Consider the following 21,572-nt stretch of genomic DNA (forward strand, 5'->3'; position numbering starts at 1 on the left):
ATAAGAGCTTTGGCTGAGAAACTGGCCCGCTCTGTTTGTCATGTTGGTTCAGGCGGAAGCGGGATCCTGGAAGGGAACGCGCATCTGCGACAGAGCCGGAATGTCGTCAGATTCGCGTAGCGCCGTGCAAACGTAAAGCCGAAAGCGGGGCTAACGTGCGCTGCCGGCTGGCGTCCATGAAACGTGACGCTACTGCGGCGGATTCCGGAGCTCGAGCTGGGAGAGAAGCCGCCGCTCTTCTTCGTCTTCTTCGCTTTGAGTAACGGCAGGTAAGTGAAGCGTCTATTTGTGGGATTTGTGCTACTGCCGTGGATTTTGACACCCACGATAGTTAGGAATGTTACTGCTATGTCTGGTGGAATTTAAAAGCTGCAGTTAGTGGCGCATGTTTTTTTATTATTTAAGAACCGTCTCAGGTCCCGACTGGGTCAGTCAGCCGCTCCTCCTCCTCCTCCCCCCTCCTCCTCCTTGTCCTAGCACCCTCGCTTCACAACACCATTTTTTAGAAGTGGCCCTCTTGCCTGAAATTAGTGCGGAATTATTTTTGTCGTGTATACTTAGCCGAGAACGACTCGGTGGGTCGTGTTTTTGAAGGTTTAGGCGGCTGTAATTCAATGGCGTACATTTCGACCGGCGCTCTGAACCGCGTACGGCCGGCGGTCACCTGCCCACACGCTGACAATGACATTCAGCCGTAAATTACACTCGTTGGCCCTACAAAACGCATGATGGCCGTGTCAGTTTAGCAGCCCGTCTAACAATACGCCGGTTTGACGAGTTATTTCCCTGAACCTTTTGCCTTTGAAAGCTAGCATGTAAATAAGCTTGTAGAAGCACCCCCCCCAAATGTCAAATCCGCACTAATGGTTTCGCTTTTTAATGTTTCTCCGGGATAACCACCGAGCTACGTTTTACGGCACCGATCCGTGTTTACTGAAGTGCCCACTAGTCGCGCTGTTTATGTTTGCCCCATTTTAATATATTTTGTCAGGTTTCCGTTTCTTTAAAATAATAATAGTAATAATAATGAAGCTCTGTGCGTTTACGGTGGAAATATGGATAGGCATTTTCAGATGTGCGGGGTTTATGATCAGCTGGCTGGCTAATTTGGTGGCACTGTCAAGAAATGAGGAACAGCGTAGAGCTAGCTGGATGTATATTACTGTTATGTAATGGTGGATTCTTATCTCCCCTGGTTAAGACATGTAGCATAGGCAAGTACGGGTCGAATTCAGAAGAGAGTTTTAACTGGCAATTTTCACATTTCAGTTTGAATTAACCTATGCTGAAATGGTTATCATGCAAGAGGGTAACAGATATGTCAGTGGCCATACCTCGGGCCTAAGAGGACAAACATTTTAGTTATGCTGTGTCCGTTATTTGTTTTTTTTTTTCCTTTCGCGGATGGTTTCTGTAATTCGGAGGGAGGTTCGCTTAATTGACAGATTAAGATATTTGGCACGGTGGCCTTAAAGCCACTTATCTTGCCTTTTTGATGCCGCCGTAGGGCTGACCCATGACATGCCTGTGTCGCTGAATGACAGGCGCTTCAGCCAATCACGCCACCGCAGCTACCATTTGCTCTTCTCGTTATTTCTATAATCCGGCGTCAGGCGAGAGAGGAGGCTGGGTGTGGGTTTGTGTGCTCGTTGTTGTGGCAAACAAATGGTTTTGACAGCGACCGTGCCTTGCCCGTCAAACGGCCCGTGTTGAAGCTTCCTGTGTCCTGTGGGTTATCTGGGAAACACTGGACATTTTAAAGCCCGAGTAACACCTCTTTCATAACTGCCGCATTGGATTACATTGCAATCGATAATGTAGCATTCCTGAAGTTTCACTAGCAGATTTTATATGAACTTGTTGCAGTGAAGACGACGTAAATGATTAAGGTGTGTTTAACTTTTGGCATAACTAATGGATGTTACTAGAATTGCACCAATTATAATTTAGTATAATGAAGAAAATGCAAGATTTCTGTCTCTATGGTTGAATGTACAGATTCAGTTTAGTTTCTGACAATGGGTCCCATGTAGTAAGTTTTCATTCACTTAACATCTATCTATTTTTTAATTTACACTGAATAAGTGGCCTGTTGTGAGGAACTAGCATCTGTCTTGTATTCATGCTTTTTGGGATGGATACATGCTATCTATATATGCTGCGAATGATTGCCCTGTTGGAGTAATACACACATGCACTTTGATAGACTTTTTGTGAGGTATAAGTAGCTCAGTCGGGAAGATAGCGTTGGACGCTGTACAGAAATGTTACAAGAATTTGCTTCCTCCTGTTGGCTGTAGTGCAGTAAGGCAAGGGAACATGCAAATGGAAGAGCCTGTGTAATTTCTCACGTTTTGAGCCTTCCCTTTGAGGCCTGGCTTTCCAGTCCTGGTCTGTACATCCCCAGAGTTGTACCTGACTCTGTGTTGACTCTCTCAGGAGCTCATTAACTGTATTTCTTGTCATTAAAATCCAGCTGGGGAGGACCTGTAGAGAGACACTGAGGCCTGTTGTCAAGAATATAGTGTTCAATAGCTACTGCAGAGTACTCTCAGTTCTTCATTAATTTTTGAACAATTAAAAGTATTTAATGCAGTGGTGTCTCTGGTGATATCTTCCTGAAGTAAGCTGATGTAGCATAAAATACATTAGCTGATTCATATAAGCAAAACATAAGCATGACTTCTAAGGGATGCTTCAGTTATTTTCATTTTCGTTTAAGTTCACTAGCTAGTTTCACTAGCTTTGTCTTTTTTTTGTGTACTTGTGAACTTGTACTGTATTAGCGTGTGGAGGATGGATGGATTAGTGAATGGAATTTTCAGGTGCATTGCAAATATTGTGTGTGTTTCCAAAGTTACTGCAATAATGCATATGTATAATGCAGATTGTCTTCTGATTGTAGTTTTTTGTCAAATTATTTATGCATTATATTAGTGTAAAAATGTTCCAAATTTGTTCTGAATTGTGCAGAAATGCTGGTGATAAGTACAGTCACATACTGCTCACACACACTCTAAAGTGAACCGCCAACATTATAATTTGGATTTTTCTTTTAAATTAATCTTAACTTTTATCCTTACCATTCCAGTACAAGAGACAATTGGGCAAAAATCATGTTTTATGAACTATTGTCTGATGTATCTGTATATATGTGTGTTGCTGCACTAAAATTCCCCTCTGAATTAAACCTATTGACACTGCTTCATGATGATATCAGTGGCACTAGTATTACTGATGTAGTGGTGTATGACAGTTTGATGTAGTTATTCATGATTGGGAAAAAGAGGTTTTAAAACTTGGTAGCTGTGGAAAAAAAAATTTGAATTTTATGTCAAGGGTAGGTTATCTCCAGCATCACATGTGGAAATGGAAGAAACAGTGAGAAGCTTAGATTGAGTCTTAGGGTGTACTCATACTAGCCAATCCGTACCCTTCCTGGGCAGGCTTGACCCCCCCAAAGTCCAGTTTGTTTGACTAGTGTGATCGCTATCTGAGAGTGATTCCCCTATGTATGATTTCACATACATCATTTACAAAAAGCATGAAAACAAGACACAGGGTGGTTTCTCACAGGAGGTCACTTGTTCTGTGAAAATCAAATGGATGGATGTTAAATGAAGAAAAACTTACTACGTTTGGTCCATGGTCAGAAACTAAATTGGACCTTTACACTCAGCTATCACTCAGCTTGAAGAGGTGGGTATGAGCGCGGTTAGTCAGACTTGGGCATGGTACACATCTAGTTTGATTGTTAACTGCGCCCAAGAATGGAGCGCAGACGTGACGTCAGTGATTCAACTAACTTAAGCATGTGAACATGTGCACTGTGCATGAACTGAACCCAAAAGAAACGGATCGGGTAGGCTGTACAGATCTCTTAATTTTTTTGACGGATAAGCGCACATGAAGGTTACAGCAGTTTATTCTGCTTTCTTCCATTCATCTGCTCAATAAACAAAAAAAACTTCCTGTTCAGTGCATCATGTTTAATGATCTAACTGCTATAAATACAGCGTGGCGTATTAACCTGTAGGTACAGATGCTAGTTTAATGTTGATGTAGCCTGTTTGCTGTAGTATAAGATCCCTTATATAAATCACTGACTTAAATCTAGGGAGATCATATTTAACGATGGTCAATTAAGCAATTAATTATCCTCCAGAAAATCATATTGACCGTTTAATTCAAGTTAATTTCCATTTGACAACAAACTGTGTCATTGCAGGGCTTTAGATAATGGATGGATAGCTCATTAATATTCATAACGGAAGTGCCGCATGATATTTGCCGTATGGTGGTGATCTTTGTACTGCGATGCTTTTGAGACAATCTCCACTTATTGGTTAACATACTCGTACCACTGATATTAATTAGTCAAGATATCAGTTCAGCTTGTCAATCTTGGCTGTTATCACTGGGCGATATTAACTTCATCAATATTCAAAATTAGCAGCACCAAAGTGAAAGACACAAATACTAAAATAATGGATATGACTGCATTGGATGATCAGCCATTTTCCGTATTGGAGGATCAAGGCTTTTTTATGTCAAGCTCATTCACCACTTAGAAGTTGTCTGAAAGTACGAACCTGCAACATGTTTATAATTTATTATTAAATCTGGCCTGCAGATCGATCTTTTGCTTTCCGCAGAATAAACAATGTAATATCATTCTGCTAATCTGCACAAGCAAACTTGGCAAGTATCGCTGCTGTCAAATTTAATTTTAATGATTGTTCCTTTTCAACATTATCTAGTATGTGTTAAAGTGCACTTCCACTACTTTTACATGAGCTCTGCATGCGCTCTCCAAGATCTAAATCTAATTAAGGTCTTAATCATTCTCGTTGGACTCACTCGGAACGTAAGGCATGTTGTGAGAAATTAAACAAAAAGGACTGAAGAAGAGAAATATGAACAAGAACTGGTCAAGAAAAGACATCAATCTTTCGCTGTATGGAAATATTTAGTGTTCCATAAGCATGATATTGAGCAAAAACAAGTCATTTGTTGGCATTGCTTAGTGTTTGTTGACACAAATCACAGTAACACCACTGACTTAGTTGACAGACTCCATTGGTAGATGTTTTATTTAGCTATATAGTTAATTTTCATCTCCTAAATATTGCAAATTTCAGAATGTAAACTTTTTCCAGTATTATTCGGCTCTAGTCAAAAGACGGCACATTCAGAAAAATAACTTTGTATGGTGGTTATGTACCATATTATGTAAGATGAGCGGCTAAGCATTGAAGCTAACCCTGGAATTGTAGAAAGTAAATAAAGCAAAGAAATTTAAATCAAAGTGATGACGGACACTACTGCAAGAGTCTAAATGGCACATATCTATGGCCACTGGCTGACCTCTTATTGGGTGAGTCTGTCAAGCCTTTTTAGGTCTCCTTTTATGATGTATTTGCATTGCAGTTATGCTATGTTGCTACTTGAATTCTGCTTTGCAATACTGACAGACTGCATTTTCATTTACTTTTAATCTGAAGTGCTTACACAGATGATGCCTTCTCTCTTTTATTTGGACCCTCTTCCACTAACCACTGTTGTCTTTCCGCCATATTGCGGAGTAATCAAAAAGGCAATTTTATGAATACCTTTAAATGATCGAGTAATAGTTTAATTGACTAATAATGACAGCTGTAGTGCTTCCTATTTTTTAATAATAATTTGGTTAATTTTTTCATTCTTTGTATTCCAATAATAGTGTGTAATTTTTCATAGTAGGCCTGTTATCAAAATTATTGAATAATTGAATGAATTTCAGTCACGATAAAAATTAATGCGTTCAGTACGTTGAATCATTCCTTCAATTGTAATCGAATTGAATCACCTTGGCCAACAATTTATATCCCTACTAGCAACTATACCTTGCTAAACGAAAGCAGGGAATGCTGTTTGAATGGATTTCGCTTGCAATGGAAAGAAAAATGGCATGGCAGAGTAAACGATACAAATAAACATGGGAAGAATTGCTTTGAAATGGTGCAAATGAAAGCAGGAAACGATTTCTGGAAGCATCTATCTGCTACAAGCTCAGATGGATTAGCAGTGATATCAGAATATCCATTCATTGGTATTATTAAAAAAAAAAAAAAAAAAAAAAACGAACACCACCAGTGACAGGAAAATGTTTCTTTAGGAGGCATCGTGAGGAGAGTGCTCTACTTGTGGATGGTGCTTGGTCCTGCAGTCCAGCCCTGGGTGTCCTAAACGGGGCAGGTTGAGGCAGGGGTGATAGCAGTTTGAGTTGAGAAGCACAGCTAGCAGTATTTTCCTTTCATTCTCCTCTTACCTCTCCTTATGGTCTGCCTTTTCAGTACAGGCTATGTGTAACTAGGGCTGCCAAGCACTACTTTTGGTTGCCAGCACTGTGACACCCCTGTGGTCATGCTACTATGATATACAGACGCTCCACTACTTATGAACCTTCAACTTACGAATTTTCAGACATACGAACAAGTTAGGTTAGGCTCCCCTTTCCTGTCTGCAGCATCAAAGCTTGTTCTGCGCGCCAAGTCTACCTAGTACTAATCCTGGCTGCTACTCCCACTGCGCAGCAGCGTAGCATGTGTACTCCCAGCATCCCAGTTCTTTGTACCTGCGTATCGGTAAGACGTACTCTGGAGATCAAAATTTACTTCATTTTTATTGCGAAGTATTCTGTGCATCCATTATCCATTTTTGTTTCATGTATCATTAGTGATATGTGTTAGGATAAGAAAACATGTATTTACTTTATATCATGCTGTCCTGCTCTGGTCGTCTGAGCTTCCCATGTGCCACACCCCCTCATTTAACTTGTGTGGAGTCCCGGTGTTACCAGCTGTTTCAAGTTATGTTGATTGTTGCTGTGTATTTAAGTCCATGTTGGAGTATGTTTCCCCAGTCCGGTCATTAACATCTTGACGTAATGTTCATGTTCCTCAGTGTTTTCCCCTGAAATAAACCCGCTTTCACCTGATTTCGCCAGCTCATGCTGCTTCCCCGCACCGAATGCGTGACAGAATGACCTGGGAAACATACTCTAACACGGACTTAAATACACAAGACTAATTAACACGACTAGAAAACAGCTGATGACACGGGTTTCCACACTAGGTAACGGGACGGGCGTGGCACACAGGAGGATCGGTATTAGCAGGGTATGATGCATACATACTATTGCATGTAGATTTGAGTACCCTTAAAATGATGTTGAATAACGACTTACGAGCGGCCATTCAGAATATATCTCGTACGTAAGTAGAGGAGCGTCTATATATGCGCAAAATGTCTGAGTGGTATAATTAAGTAAATGTATAGCTTCAGCAGCCTGACAAATGCCGTGGTATTTCTAACATCCTGACTTGGAATTTGGTCACAGCAGAGCTGTGATGAGGAGTTAAAATGTCATGGTTGTATTTGTACATTTTACTGCAAACTAATTATTTTTCTTTTTCTTTTCTTTTTCTCTCTCTCTGTCTCTTTATTCCAGGGAGTGCCGGTGGAGTTGTAGCTCAAAATGGAGCTCTTTGACTGAGAGGCAAACACAGTTTTACTGTTTTGCCACGTAGCTGATAACTTTTTACACTAACACCATGCCGGAAGACTGAAGTTTATCCTTGCTTACAGCAATAAGTAAATAAATAAAAGATCGCTACATGATTCTCCATGTAGTCGCCTCTTTGTGCGTCCTGCTGGAGTGAATCTGCATCCAGATAGGCTTGCCCTGTCCTGTGGGCTCACCCAAAAATGCAGATCCACCTCAGAATGCCTAACACCTAGAGTCCCATGCGTCCAGTCAGTGTGGAGTCGGACGGCTCTGCTCCCGAAAGCTACTTGAGCCCCTTCGCCCCGGGGCCCCTTCCTGCCTCTGAGATGTCACTCCTCCAGTCACTGGGTCCTGTGCAGAGCTGGCTGGGCCAGGAGCTGGAGAAGTGCGGGATTGATGCTATGATCTACACCCGCTATGTCCTGAGTCTGCTCCTGCATGACAGCTACGACTATGACCTGCAGGACCAGGTAACCACAAATGCCCAAGCTGCATGTGTCTATGTGGCTGTCTGCCCCGAACAGTGGGATTTCGAGATGATATTATTAGTTGTAGTAGAAGGTTTTATGTGTTTTTCTGCCCAAGTGTGTGTGTATTCTGAGCCCTTCAGACATGCCTTGGTTGAATGAAACAGAGGGTCCTTGATGGAAAGGTATGCCACTGTGCAGTGGTGATGCTGGCTCACAGTACTGGGTTTATTAAACTTAGCTCAGCTCTGCTGCTGGCCCAAGTTCACAAAAAAAAACAAATATACATGTACGCACAAGAAGTCACCAGGTTAGGCCAGACTTAGCTACTGTAGTCTACAGATATTCATTGTAATGGTTTGTGAACATTACCTGTAGAAGAAGAATTGTGCATATTTTTGGAAACATCATTGACATTTTTGGTTGCACTAGGTGAAGACCTTTTAAATATTTTTTAGGTTTATGTTAAACTATAAAATAAATAACCTCTGGTTTCCCTGATAGGAAAATGACATCTTCTTGGGCTGGGAGAAGGGAACTGGTAAGAAATGGGGAAAGGGCAAGAGGAAAGGAGGGGCAGACCTGAGTGTGGAGGAGCTGAAGAAACAAGCTGCCGTGCAATGCCTGCGTTCTGCGTCTGATGAAGTGAGTGGTCTCTTCTTGTTATCATGACAGTTCGAACATTTCTACACCTCATCCATTGGCAGTTGCTGGAGGGGGAGTAGTTTTACATTCGGCATTTTTTGGGGAGTGGTGCAGTGGTTAGCACTGTTGCCAGGGTTCCATGTGGAGTTTGCATGTTCTCTCAGTGTTATTATTGGGTTTTCTCTGGGCACTCCAGCTTCCCCCGTCCAAAACCATGCTGAGGGTAGCTGGAGTTGCCAAATTGCCCGGATGTATGCGTGTGTGAGTAAATGGTGTGTGAGTGTATCCTGTGATGTGTTGGGGCCTCACCCTGGGTTGTTCCCTGCTTTTGCGTCTGTAACCTCCAGGATAGGCTCCAGACCCCTCACAACACTGAACTGGACAAGTGGTTACAGGATAGATTAGCTCTTTTGTTTATTTGGTTTATGTGAAATGCGGAATGGCACATTTTATGGTTGTGCTACTTTATGGCCACTTTGTTTCCAGGCATGTACTTTACTCTGTGTTGAGTGCAGTAACATGGTGTCTGCGGCATAACTTGAAGAGATCGGTCCTTGCTCAAAACTTTAAGATGATACAAAGTTTTGCTTTCAGTTCTTTGGAAGATGAGCGAACCTGTAGATTAAATTACTTATGAAATACAAATTGTGAAAAGCTTCTTAGTTCTATGCTTTACAGTTGGTTCTGTGTGATACGGCACATTTTCTCATGCAGTTTATATACCTGTGTGTCTCGTCATACAGTTGGATATGATATGGCATATGAGGGTCTGTTATGCACAGATGCTGATAAATCGCACGCGTGTCCACACATCTGTAATTTGCTCATCATTATGTTTTGCACCTTAAAGACTGTGCGGATATACCCCCCATTCTGTCTGCTTACAGTGCCAAAATAGTAGAGGGTTGTAATAAGTTGGGGATGTTCAGTGCGTACTGCTAGGGCTGGTGGTCATGGAAGGACTGGTCACTGGGTGTCTGGAATTCCGCTCGATGTTGTCTAACTTGCTCCGTGACACATGGGGTTCATGCGCTGAGCAGCGTCTGCTGCTTGTCAGCTGACTAGCATTAGCACAGTAATGCAAGAGGAAATGCTGGGAGCAGGTCAAGCCTTGCGCGTCTGGTCATCTGGTAAGAAATAACCTTTGCGGTGTCTATGAGAGTTTGAATATGGAATTAACACTGTTCTGAGTATGGTGACTCAGTTTAGCATGATTTGGCTGGGACACGGTTGTACATTTGGCTTCTAATTGATCATGTGAAGTCGTTTTCTTTTTTATTTTTATTACTTTTATGTAATACATAACATTACATGACCTTGGCGTTTTTACCATGCAGAATACTGCTGGGCAGTACTGCTTAGTCATTGCTTTGTGCAGTGGTTCTTTGGTGTCTAAAATTATCACCTTCATGTGAGACCACTAGCTCTAGAGGTCATCACAGTGGGTTGAGGCCTACATGCCTGAAATTACTTGGGGGATGATTTACATCAGGAGGGCATTGTCTTGAAAATCCATATTACATTGCTTTATAAACATGTCCTACAGTTAAAACATAATAATAAAAAACATTGTCTGTTACATCAATAATCAGAAGTGTTTATAACAGTACACAAAAATCACGGTTCAGTATATACCTTTTTGAAGTCAGGGTTTGGTATGTTTCCAGCACAGTATGGGTAAAAAAACAAAACAAACTTCTTTTCATGCCTCTTAATTAAAAGTGGTTTAGTGAAACAGGGTCTCAAATTCTCTCAATACTGCTGCAACCTTCTAATAAAAAAACACTTAAAACTAAATCAGAAAATATTCTCTGGAGTAATTTAAAATAAAGGTGCACATTTAGAAAATTGACTGTACCTGATCTGTACTGTATTCACATTAGCAGCTTTCAGCTTCATATTAGAACTGCGCAACACAAATACTGTCTCAAAAATACAAAGCATAACAGAATGAATATTCATTATGATGTAGCATTAAAAAAACACCTGTGCTGTACTTGTATTCACATTAACGACTATCAGCTTCACATTAGGACATACATGCGCATGTGTAGTGGCACATCTACATCTACCCCATTCAGAATATTTCTTGGGGGAAACACACAAACACGTAAAGGTTTCACATTTGCTGTGGAACATATGCATACCTAACTAAAAGACCTGTACTGAAAATTTTCGGTACGAATACCTGTCCCGTTTCACTCCTCCTTCTGATTGGTGCTAATTGGACTTCTTGGAAAAGGCTGTTGTTGTGAATTCTTATCAGTGATCTTCCAATCAAGCTATCACTGTTTTCATATGAATATGTTGATAAATGGTATACTTGCACCAAAAAAATATTTTGCTAGCTGTTTGGAATAATGAGGCAGACGGACTAAAGGTTCATATGGTATTTTAGGCTAGGATTGTGTATTATAGCCCCTACTGTGGATTGGTGGGTAGCAACTCCAGGTCTCTGTGTAGTTTGGTTAATTGCTGATTTTCAATTGTCCTGTGATGGGCTGCCATTCTGGTCAAATTTAAATTTGCAAAACATCACTAGATTTTGTGAAAAAAATTGATATATAGAAGTACTTCAGTGTACAATCATTGGTAGATGGATATAAATTGAACACTGAAATATACTAATCTCTCTGTCTCTCCTGTGTGTGTGTGTTGTATTTTTGATTTTTATCTTTTTTGCCACAGAACTCTGGGATTGAGAGCTTGGTTGAGGAGCTTTGCTCCAAACTTAAGGATATCCAGAATAAACAGAAAGGTTTGTTTTCATTTTGTATTGCATATTCATGGGCAGTGTTAAAGCCAGTTTTTAACTTTCAGTTAAATGAAGTGATTTGAAACTCATCAGTTAAGCAAAGATTAGGAGGAGAGAATATTAACTGAAATCAGAATTTCCTCTTTTTTTTACAGAAGAAAAACAAACAAGCAAGAAATCTGACGGATCTCAATCTCCTGAGCTTGCTGAATCCCCTTCATCAAAAGACCAGGTGGAAATGTAAGCGATCAAAGGGAATATTATAATAAACGGAAAACGGGAAATATATTTTTATTGCAGTGATGGAGTTTCTAGATAATGCAAAATGTAAAGGAAAATAATGTAAAACACTGCACACTACCTGTTCAGATGATTGCCATTGCTTTATAGTATGTATATCACATCTCGATATAATCACAATTATAAGGCGCATGTTCGATCATTACCAGGGCTTTATGTGATGGACATAAACATTTGTTTGGATGCCGGCTTTTTTGGCAATATACGGACATTTCCTTACGGCCACAATTTATGAGGCAGATTAGTAGCGCGCCAAAAGAGGCGTATTGTGTCGCCCAAAAATTAGTAATCTGTGAAACATAAGGATATGCCACTTGCTACTGTTTTTTTGTGTCATGGAAGCGATAAGCACTGAAGTGATGCTGACGAAAAGGATGGCTCAGCAGCCATGACCTCTTTTAAAAGAGGAGATATTGTGGATAAATAAGGTAAAAAGATGCACCGAATTTATACAGATTTATAATTTTTGGACATCACAATATGCCTCATTAATATTTTAACTATTATACTAATCTTCATACCAAATTTGAGTTTAATGGTTTTATTTTTGTTTTAACAGTGTTATTGACCATATGAAGCTCAATAAAACCCTTAAAATGGAAAACACCATTCTATTTTTTTATGTTGTAAACTTTCAAATGATATAATGAAAGTGGCTTTTTACTACCACATGATTCTGGGCCTGTCAGTATAGAGAGAATTTATCTTAAGTTGTGTACATGCTACGGGCTAAATAATACATATTTGGAATTAGGCTAAAGACTTGCATATCCACAGTTTTTCAAGTGCCTGGGTGTTACCGTTGCAAAGATATAGGCATCTGAAAATGGCCGACCCAAGCATTTTCGTGAATGAAGGAAAAATGTCATTGAATTTCAGGCCAGTGTAACTCCTGAACTATGTGAACTAGGCCAGAGAAATGTTGGATTTTTCATGTTGGCCCAGGGGCAAACAGAATGCCACAAAATGTTTCAGTTCGCGTTGGACCATTTGAGTTGAGCCAGAATGACCCTGTAACAAGTGAAGCTGCCTGTAATGCTTGTATTTCTTTTTGTGTCAGGTACTATGAAGCCTTTCCTCCTCTGTCTGAGAAACCTGTTTGTCTTCAAGAGATTATGACGGTGTGGAACAAGGCCAAAGCATGTGCGTACTCCAGCTCGTCCTCATCTGCTGTCCCCCAGACAAGCACCGACACCTCCTCTCCAAAAGACTGCAACAGCGAAGGTGAAGCTGCCAAAGAGAAGACCACAGAGGCATGTGACACCATCGGTGAAAAGGCCCAGCAGCGACGCAGCAAAAAGGAAAAGGAGAATCGTTACTACTGGGGTGCAGCCGAAGAAAGAACTTTCTCAAACAAGAGGCAGACAAAACACCGGTCCGAAGGAAAGTTTCGCCCACGCTCCTGGTCATCTGGGTCCAGTGAGGCAGGCTCTAGTTCCAGTGGGAACCAGGGTGAGTTCAAAACACCAGCCAAGTCAGTAAGGATCAGACACAAGTCCAGGGAGGCCAGCAGAAGCAAAAGAGGACGCAATGGACAGGTGAAGCTTTCACTAAAGGCCATTGAGAAAGAGGAACGAAAGAATTTGGGTGGAAGCAGCAGCAGTACCGGGGGTCTGACTAAACAGGCCATTAAAAAGGGAAAGAGGCATCTGAAAGAGAGCCGAAAAGATCCTGCCAGTGGAGAAATGAAAGAGCCCGGCTGTGAGACACGGAACAAGAAAGAGTACATGGAAGAGCCTCTGTGGTACACAGAACCTATTACAGAATATTTTGTACCCTGCAGTAGGAAGAGCAAGCTTGAGACAAAGTATCGTAACAGACTAGATTCCCCTGATGTTTTTTCTGGGTCGGCTGATATGGAACAGCTGTCTGAGAGAATGCAGGGAATCTACATTGGCAACTCCACCTTTCAGAGAGCGTACCTTGCAGCAGGCACTTTTATTGATGGGCACTTTGTAGAGATGCCTGCTGATGTTGAAGAGGCTGCTGAACTCAACGGGACCTCAAACTGCCCTCCACCAGAGGATAATAGAGATTTAGATGATGAGCATCTGTCTGAATTCACTCACTTCTATGAAGTTGACATTTATCAATCCATATTGGATCCTAGTGCCTCAGACTCCGTACAAGAGAGTCGGATTTTAAGCATGATCCGACAGAAGAGCAAAGAGCAAAGAGATTTTGAGGCAGAATGTTGTTTAGTGTTAGACGGCCCCAAGCTGCAAGGGGAAAGTGCAATAAGGACAGATTCGGAAAGATCTTTCGTTGCTGATGATTTCTTCACGCAAGATCTGGAAAACATAGCTCAAGTATGGGAATGTTATTCATCCTCTACTTCTGAAGATATTGATGGAGAAAGCTTCCCAGGGGACTCTCCCATTCATCTCTCCCCCGTAATCGATAGTGCAGTATTCAATGCGAGCCGGCTGCCTGGAACCCTGGAGGACTACATCTCAGAAGCAAAAGATGCTTCTGGTTTAAACTCTTGCTTTTCTCTCTTTGAGGTGCAATACAATAGTCCCACCCTTCATTTTCCCTGCGATTCACTTACCATTGGTCATGACAACACAGATTCAAGTAGCTGTCTAGATCCACTTGGATATAAACAGTCTCGTTTGCTAATATGGACCAAAAATAGTGCCTTTGATGAAACTGAACACTGTTCTAATCTTTCAACACGAACATGTAGTCCATGGTCTCATTCGGAAGAAACACGTTCAGATAATGAGCAAATTAACACTCAGCCAGAGGAGCCTGCTCAGTTTCACAATGAAAAAACTAATTGTATAATCCCACCCATCCCTGCTAGATATATAGAAGATGAGCTCTTGGGCTTTTTACAAGAGGATAGTAGTAGAAAATCTGAGGAGTGTAGTGTAGGTCCAGTGTCCAGTCAAACCTTCAAAAAGAAATCCAAATTGGAGTCCATTTGTGGAATACCATTAGAGCAAGATGAGAGCAAACCACATACTGCTGGCATTTTCACAGACGACACAAACAAACCGAGTGATAACTACAGCTCAGGGATAATCAAGGACATTTGGACAGCCATCGCAGACAGAGATTCCGTACCAGCTCGAGGAGGAAAAAGGCCAGATGAGGGCTTGTTCTCAGAGGAGGCAAACAACTGTCATTGCTGCTGTTTAGATGCCGAGACGAAGGGAGTACCAGTTCAGGAGCCTCAGAAAAAGGCAGTGCAGCGATTGGAGTACCACCTCTGGGAGGGCCAAAAGGAGGAGCAGGGACTAGCCAAAAATGAGCTGTCCAAGGTAGACGGTGGAGATTACACCTCGCCGTCCAAACCCTGGGATGTAAACCCTGAGAAAGACAATACGTTCATTCTGGGAGGGGTATATGGAGAGTTGAAGATGTTAGGCAGCAACGGGGACTGGGCAGTGGTGCCACCCAGTGACACACAAGGCAGTCTGCTGCAGTGTGCTGCCACCTCTGATGTGGTTACCATTGCAGGCACTGACGTGTTCATGAACACGGGCAGCTGCTTTGCACCTGGTCACAAACCTCTCTGGAGGCCCTTGGTTTCTTTTGGGCAGTGTGACCAGGTTGGAAAAGGAGGAGAGGACGGATTGAACAAGGGATTCTCTTTTATCTTCCATGAAGATTTACTAGGAACTTGTAGCGGCTTCCATGGGGAGGAACCAGGGCTTGATTACCCGTTCTCGTCCTTCGACCTGAACTACCCCTTCTCTCAAGTCCTTCACGTGGAGTGCTCCTTTGAGCCTGAAGACATGGCATCGTTCAGCCCGAGGTTCAAACCCAAATCCATATTATGCTCAGATTCAGAGAGTGAAACTTTCCAGTCACGCATATATGGCATCAATAGAACCCAGTATCGGGCTATCCGAATCTCACCTAGGACTCATTTTCGCCCGATATCTGCTTCGGAGCTTTCTCCTGGGGGTGGGAGCGAGTCTGAGGTAGAGTCGGAGAAAGAGGAGATGAGCCTTCCTGTCCTCCCTCAGGCGGACGTGTTTGATGATGCTCAGGCTGATCTCAAACCGTTGGAGGAAGACGCCGAGTGCGAGGGCCCCTATTACGGGAAGTCGGAACTAGAATCTGGCAAGTTTTTACCCAGGTTGAAGAAGTCTGGTATGGAAAAGAGTGCCCAGACTTCTTTAGATTCACAGGAGGGCACTGGCACCCTTCTGCCGATAGCTGAGCAAGACGTTTGCTTAGACTGCGAGACTGTGGTGCCGCCAGTGGCAAGTGGGCAAGTTGAAGACTCTGTTGAAAAGATTGAAAAGGAAGAATCTAGCACCGAAAAGGATTCTTGCAGATGTCCAGTGGCTGGTAAAATTCCCCAGTATGGGGAAGTCTTTGACTTTGTCGAAGACTTTCAGAGGGTAAGAATTTAGTTTTTGAATGTGGGATTAACACTATCGCTGCTTGCATAAGACAGTTTATATTACACACTACTGCTGTGGGATGGCTAGTCAAAGCTGTAGAACAGCTATTCATTATCTGAATTTGTCCATTGATATTTTCTGTATGATGAATTTGGCGAATTTAAATGAACGAATACTTTGTGAAGACTTCCCGTCATTGAACATTAACAAAGGAACAAAGTTAGAATGATGCAGTGGTGTGTGAATATTTTGTAATGTTAATGTGGCAGTTTGCAGAAGCATCAATTCTACCTCAAATGGCTTGTAGTGACTGGGGTTCAGTTTGTGGTGATCTGTGAAGTGGCTTTTTTTTTTTTTTGGTGAAGGGCTTGATTATCTGTATCAGGTTTGTTAAATCAGGGCTGCACCTAAGCTCTGAAGGGTGGTAGATCTCCAGGAGCAGGGTTGATGACCACTGTAAAAATGCTTTATAAAAATGCATCCATAAAAAAGATGACAGTTCTGTGCTAACTTATGAAATGGTGTTTTCTTTCCTCCCTTTTTCTAAATAGATTTTAAGTATACCATTTGAGAATCTGGTTTCAAGGATTTTCATTAGTGCTGTTTAAGAAAGTACAATCCTAATTTTATTTAATCAGCACCCTGTATTGTATTGAGTCATGTTACCAGATATACCCTGAAATGTGTGTTAACTTTTATACTCATGTTGCTTAAATCTGTAGTGTACTCTGGTTTGTGGTATTCTTTTTCATTTATTGATTTGCTACGGCCATATTTTAGGGAAGCTACTATGGTTAAAAATTGTTAATGTTACTAACTAGGGGTTGTCATCAAGATTCTTTTCTCATGGATAAAGCATTTTATTTATTAGTCATTTATCATATGGCTGTTCAAGATGATTTTGGTTTAGTTTACTTTTTTCTAAGTATAACAATGTCATAGTGCTAGCTTCTTTTGTTTACTTGTGAGCAGTGTTCTGTTAAGGTCAATGAGTGCAAAACAATAGTATATGTGTTCTAATTTAAGACGGCAAATACTAATTGTGTCATGTTTCAGTATGTTAAACAGTCCTTTGTCTGTGTTATTTAAATTTGATGAGAGTTTTTTCCCCCCCTCAGTTTCCCCTGCTATGTATTGGTTCGCAGGGAAGCTCTGGCAGTCAGAAAGAGGAGTGCTGGTGGCAGAACACCCTGTGTACTCCTCTGCTCCCAGGATCTCGCTGTACAGGTAAGTACAGTAAAGCAAGCTGCCGGCTACTCTGTAGTTGAGTAGTCAGATTTCCCATGAAATACATCTTGATCCCTAAAACTTAAACTGTTGGTACAAGGTCCAGTGAGATGAAAAGGAAAAACACCCCTGCAGGGAGTGCATTTGTAGTTTCTGCATTTCACACGAAGATCACAATCATAACAGCTCATATAAATGCAAGTTTGTCATGTGAATGCTGGTAAGAGAACATACAGCAAGGTTTTTTAATTATAAAACACATTTTTGGATCGTAGCGGATCCATAATTAGTTTGGCTCACAAATATATATTTAAGAAATACATCAGGCTTACCTTTCTGTTGTTCATTAGTGGCAGTTTGGGTGAATTATGATCCGCTTTGACCACTTAAATTTACTGAATGGCTGGTCATGGATGACTACATATATTAGATTCTAGCTTTTTTAGTGTAATGTTCCCACCCCAAACCTCATGGCAAATAAGACCTACAACGTTTAACGAGAATCAAAGTTAGGAATGCCAGACATTTGTAAGGAATAATCTGTTAAAGTCAAATTAAGGAGAAAACATGGCAGAATAATATGCTGCCTATTGAGGAGAATGTAAATCCTTTCTGGGTAAACATGGAACCTTTTTCTATGCTGTTGTAGCCCATTGAATGGATTTTTTTTTTTTTAATTTTTATAAAGAATGCTGGATTTTACGCTTTTTGAACCTGTAGTAGTTAGAATTTAATTTGTTTACCAGTCTTTACATTTCTACGGCAGAACTTCACTTAGTATTTTATGTTCATTGTGTATTCCCTCAAGTTGCATCTCCTGTTCCTCGTGTTTAAAATTAGTGATCGGAGTTAATGGTTTGCATTGGTCTTGTCAGTCACCCATTCATGCAAGTAAATTGATATTCTGTGCTAATGGCTTTCAGCTAATGATTTGTAACCAGGTTCTGTGTTTTCCAGGGAGCAGCAACATGTAAGCTGCTCTGCTTCAGGAAGAGGAAGCTAGGGGCCAACATGAAAGGCCCCCAGCTGTGGACCCAAACCCAGAAAGGGCCTCTTTTGGACCCAGAAACCCCTAATCCACCTACGCCATAAATCTCTTCTTCAGAACACATCTCCAACCCTGCTGGTTTTCAGTATGTTGAAGCTGGTGTAATTTGAAAGAAAAAAAGAAAAAATGGAACAAAAAGTATTCAAATTATGCAGCATTAGAAGAAAAATTTTAGTTCTGTTTTACTTTGTTTCTTCAATTAATCTTGATTAAAGTTTAAAAAAAAAAAAAAACTTAGGCATTAAGGACAGTTACTTTTTCCGCATTGGTTTTCCCAGATTTTGCTTTTGAACTAGGATACTGGTAGTTGTGGTGTCCGAATGGTTGTGCATGTGCCCGTCTACTAGTCACACTGCTTCGTTTACTGTGTAACTGCTACAGTTTCCCATCTATGATAAGTGCGCAGCACACCACACAGGAGCTGCCATCGTCATCCTTCATACCTGCCGCTCAGAAAAGGCCAGCTGTCAGCAGTGTTTTAGCTAATGAGGGAGGCAGCAGCCTCTTCCTCCTAAACATTGCCTGCCTGAATGGCTGGCAGAAGGAAGTTTGTTTTTGCTGGAACTACACTGACCCATACAAAATCCCCAGCAACAATATAAGAATTATTTTGAATATGGATGTTTCGCTGATGCTAGAGCCCTTTTATTTTTTTCCTCACACTAATGTAGTAGTAGCCTAAGTTTGTGGTGGAGGATTGTAAATAATAAAAAAAAGCAGCAAAAATTTTCAGGGGAAACAAAATTAAAAACATTTTGCATACTAAACAAAAGATATGAAATGAGCTTGATTGGGAGATAAATGATTCTTTATGGTAAGTTTTGTTTCTGAACTTAATATTAAAAAGAAATTGGTGCTATAAGATACTTATTTGGGACAGACAACATCTGTAGCAGTTACAAATGGATATTGTGGCCGTGATTTTGTAGGTCATGTAGCTTTGTTTGTCGTTATTCCAGAGTGTGAGGATCAGTTAATACTACAAAAAGCAAGTTTTTTTTTTTTTTTTTTTTTTTTTTAAAAGTGTGACTGCTGTAATGACTCGCTTTGTGTGGCTTGGTGTTCTTTAATATTATTTAAGCTACCAAATTTGCATATTTAAATGCCTCAAAACACAAGTACACAATTTCTTAAATTTAAACAGTAGCAACAAATTCAAACTGCTTTCGTGCAAAGAGATGGGTTTTATCTGCCAAATTCCTATTGGATCTGTTCTACAGTGTCAAACATCACACGATGTATGCTCTTTTTTTTTTGCCAGCAAACCAACTGCGATGGGCAACCAGAATATAGACACTAATACGAAACATGTAAACTTTGTAGAACTAAATTTTAAAAAGTATTTCAAGGTAACACTCAATATAAGTTCACCCAGAGCAAAAAAGAAAATTACATTTTTTTTTTGTTTTTTTCTTTTGTATGCAAAATATTTGTAAGTGTGTGTATGTATGTCTTCATGTGTTGACACTGGTTCATCAGTAGTGCGTGAGGCATCAAGTTCAAACAATTTGAATGTTTATTTGCATTGACATAAGTGTGAATCCATTCAAGCCGTAACCCTACTTCACATTAGTTTTTAAAAAATGAGGTGTGGTGACTAATATATTTTATGGTCTGTGCTTGGGGAGTTGGGCCTTTATAATCTGTGCACAGTCCACATCCATGTCCTGTACATTTTCTTATGTTCTGTTTTCTTTATAAATGGGTGAAAGTGTAAATTACATTTGTTCCTGGAAGACAGTTTTGAATATTTCAAAACCAAAAAACGTCGAGAGGAAACATAAGTTGGCGACATTATCCCTTTCACCCACCTCAAGTCCATATGCCCTGTAAGTCTGTTGTATAGTCCCAGAACTTATTCGGTCATAAATGTATGGTCACAGGCCAAAGTTGGCTTCCCTTCGTCTGGAACGTATTCTGTATTGAGCTGTACTCTCCTTTTAAGAGAATAACAATGGAATTCAGTTTTACAAAATATTCAGAAGGAGTTGAAAGCAGTTTGGCCATTTAGTGATGGCGTGTGAGGCATTCCGTATGTTTGTAATTGTTGAATCAAAATTGGCAATTTTAGTTTAATAAAGGACATGACTTTTAAATGAAGGGAATAGAATACTTCAGCCTATGACTGTACATTATTATAAGAAGCATTACTGTGATTGTAACACTCAATATTTTGTATTTTATTTATTGACAGGTTTCCTTTAAGGTAGCATGTGCTTTATCTCAAAGCTTCCTAAATTTGTGTATTGCACTTAAGGTTACCTTTTGGATCAGAAAGACTGCAGAGGAGTTGTGCTGACACACGGCCTCCTGCCTGGCTGTGAGCTGTGATCAAAGTGGCAGCGCATGCAATGGGGCAAAATGCAAAAGGATGTATTGCAAACGGTGATCCACTCAGTTTATTTTGCATGAAGCTTATCTTTTGATTGAGGGGGGAAGGAGAAATGAAGGTTACGGAGTGTTTCAAATAGATGCAGCATGTCAGCGTTACACTCCGGCACCATTCAATTCTGTTAGAAAAAGTATATACTTTGAAAACAAAAATTTTTAAGTACAAATGACAAGAGGGTGTGGCTGTAATTGTTCAATTTTATTTTGTGTGTTTGAGAGTGTGTGTGTTTACGTGTGTTCATGTGAGTGAAAGAGACCAAGTCACAAAGCACTTAAAAGGGTAATTTGAAGGAATATTCATTGAGATTTTGTTTTTCCCCATCTTTGGTTAAGATTTTGTGTAAACAGGTGGAGAAAACATGAAGTATGCATGATAAAGCATATTTAAAGGCTAGCAGTTGAGATTTAACTACTCTGTGACCTGAACAACAAAACATACCCAGCACTGAGAATGAGTTGTCCTTGTATCTCCATTCCTTCTTGGTAAACACCCCCAACCCTTCCTTCTCCTCCCTTTGTTTCAAGTGGTTGTATAGTTCTCAGTTCATGTGTGCCCCAGAGTAAATGATTCTGTTTCATTGTGGAGTTTCTTAACATCTAATAAAGGAATAAACCAGTCAATCTCGGGTATTCATTTGACTGACAAAATTAATGATACTATTACAGAACCTTTAAATGAATGACTTGAGCATTTCACGAGAAGACATCAACGCTGCAATTGCAAACCTATTTGAAATAATTGTAACTGTTGAAGATGTGTTTTATATAAATTAAATTATAGGGAAGTATTTAATAAGGAAGACCGACCTCCAAGGAAAAAAAATGT

The 21,572-nt window shown here is 40.6% G+C and overlaps 1 protein-coding gene across 2 annotated transcripts; it reads left to right on the top strand.

The window, feature by feature from the left end:
• Positions 1–40: 40 nt before the first annotated feature.
• On the top strand, positions 41–21,367 carry kiaa0232 (KIAA0232 ortholog). 2 transcript variants are annotated; one of them, XM_048971476.1, is made up of 8 exons: positions 41–269; positions 7,493–8,019; positions 8,521–8,661; positions 11,350–11,419; positions 11,572–11,656; positions 12,777–16,077; positions 17,199–17,307; positions 18,265–21,367. In XM_048971476.1, exons 2-8 carry the CDS (start codon positions 7,789–7,791, stop codon positions 18,279–18,281), a joined length of 3,954 nt encoding a protein of 1,317 aa, XP_048827433.1. In that variant the 5' UTR covers positions 41–269; positions 7,493–7,788; the 3' UTR covers positions 18,282–21,367. The 2 variants fall into 2 exon arrangements, with proteins under 2 accessions (XP_048827433.1, XP_048827435.1); XM_048971478.1 differs by having other exon boundaries at positions 17,226–17,307.
• The last annotated feature ends 205 nt before the right edge of the window (positions 21,368–21,572 follow it).

The sequence above is a fragment of the Brienomyrus brachyistius genome, chromosome 12 (genome assembly GCF_023856365.1).
Source record: "Brienomyrus brachyistius isolate T26 chromosome 12, BBRACH_0.4, whole genome shotgun sequence".
Taxonomy (NCBI): domain Eukaryota; kingdom Metazoa; phylum Chordata; class Actinopteri; order Osteoglossiformes; family Mormyridae; genus Brienomyrus; species Brienomyrus brachyistius.

What these genes read in the sequence shown, in the direction of transcription:
- kiaa0232 (XM_048971476.1), top strand. Translation starts at nt 7,789, where the DNA reads ATGCGTCCAGTCAGTGTGGAGTCGGACGGCTCTGCTCCCGAAAGCTAC. An exon ending in ACTATGACCTGCAGGACCAG is followed by an intron (nt 8,020 to 8,520) that starts GTAACCACAAAT and finishes TTTCCCTGATAG; the next exon opens with GAAAATGACATCTTCTTGGG. An exon ending in TATCCAGAATAAACAGAAAG is followed by an intron (nt 11,420 to 11,571) that starts GTTTGTTTTCAT and finishes TTTTTTTTACAG; the next exon opens with AAGAAAAACAAACAAGCAAG.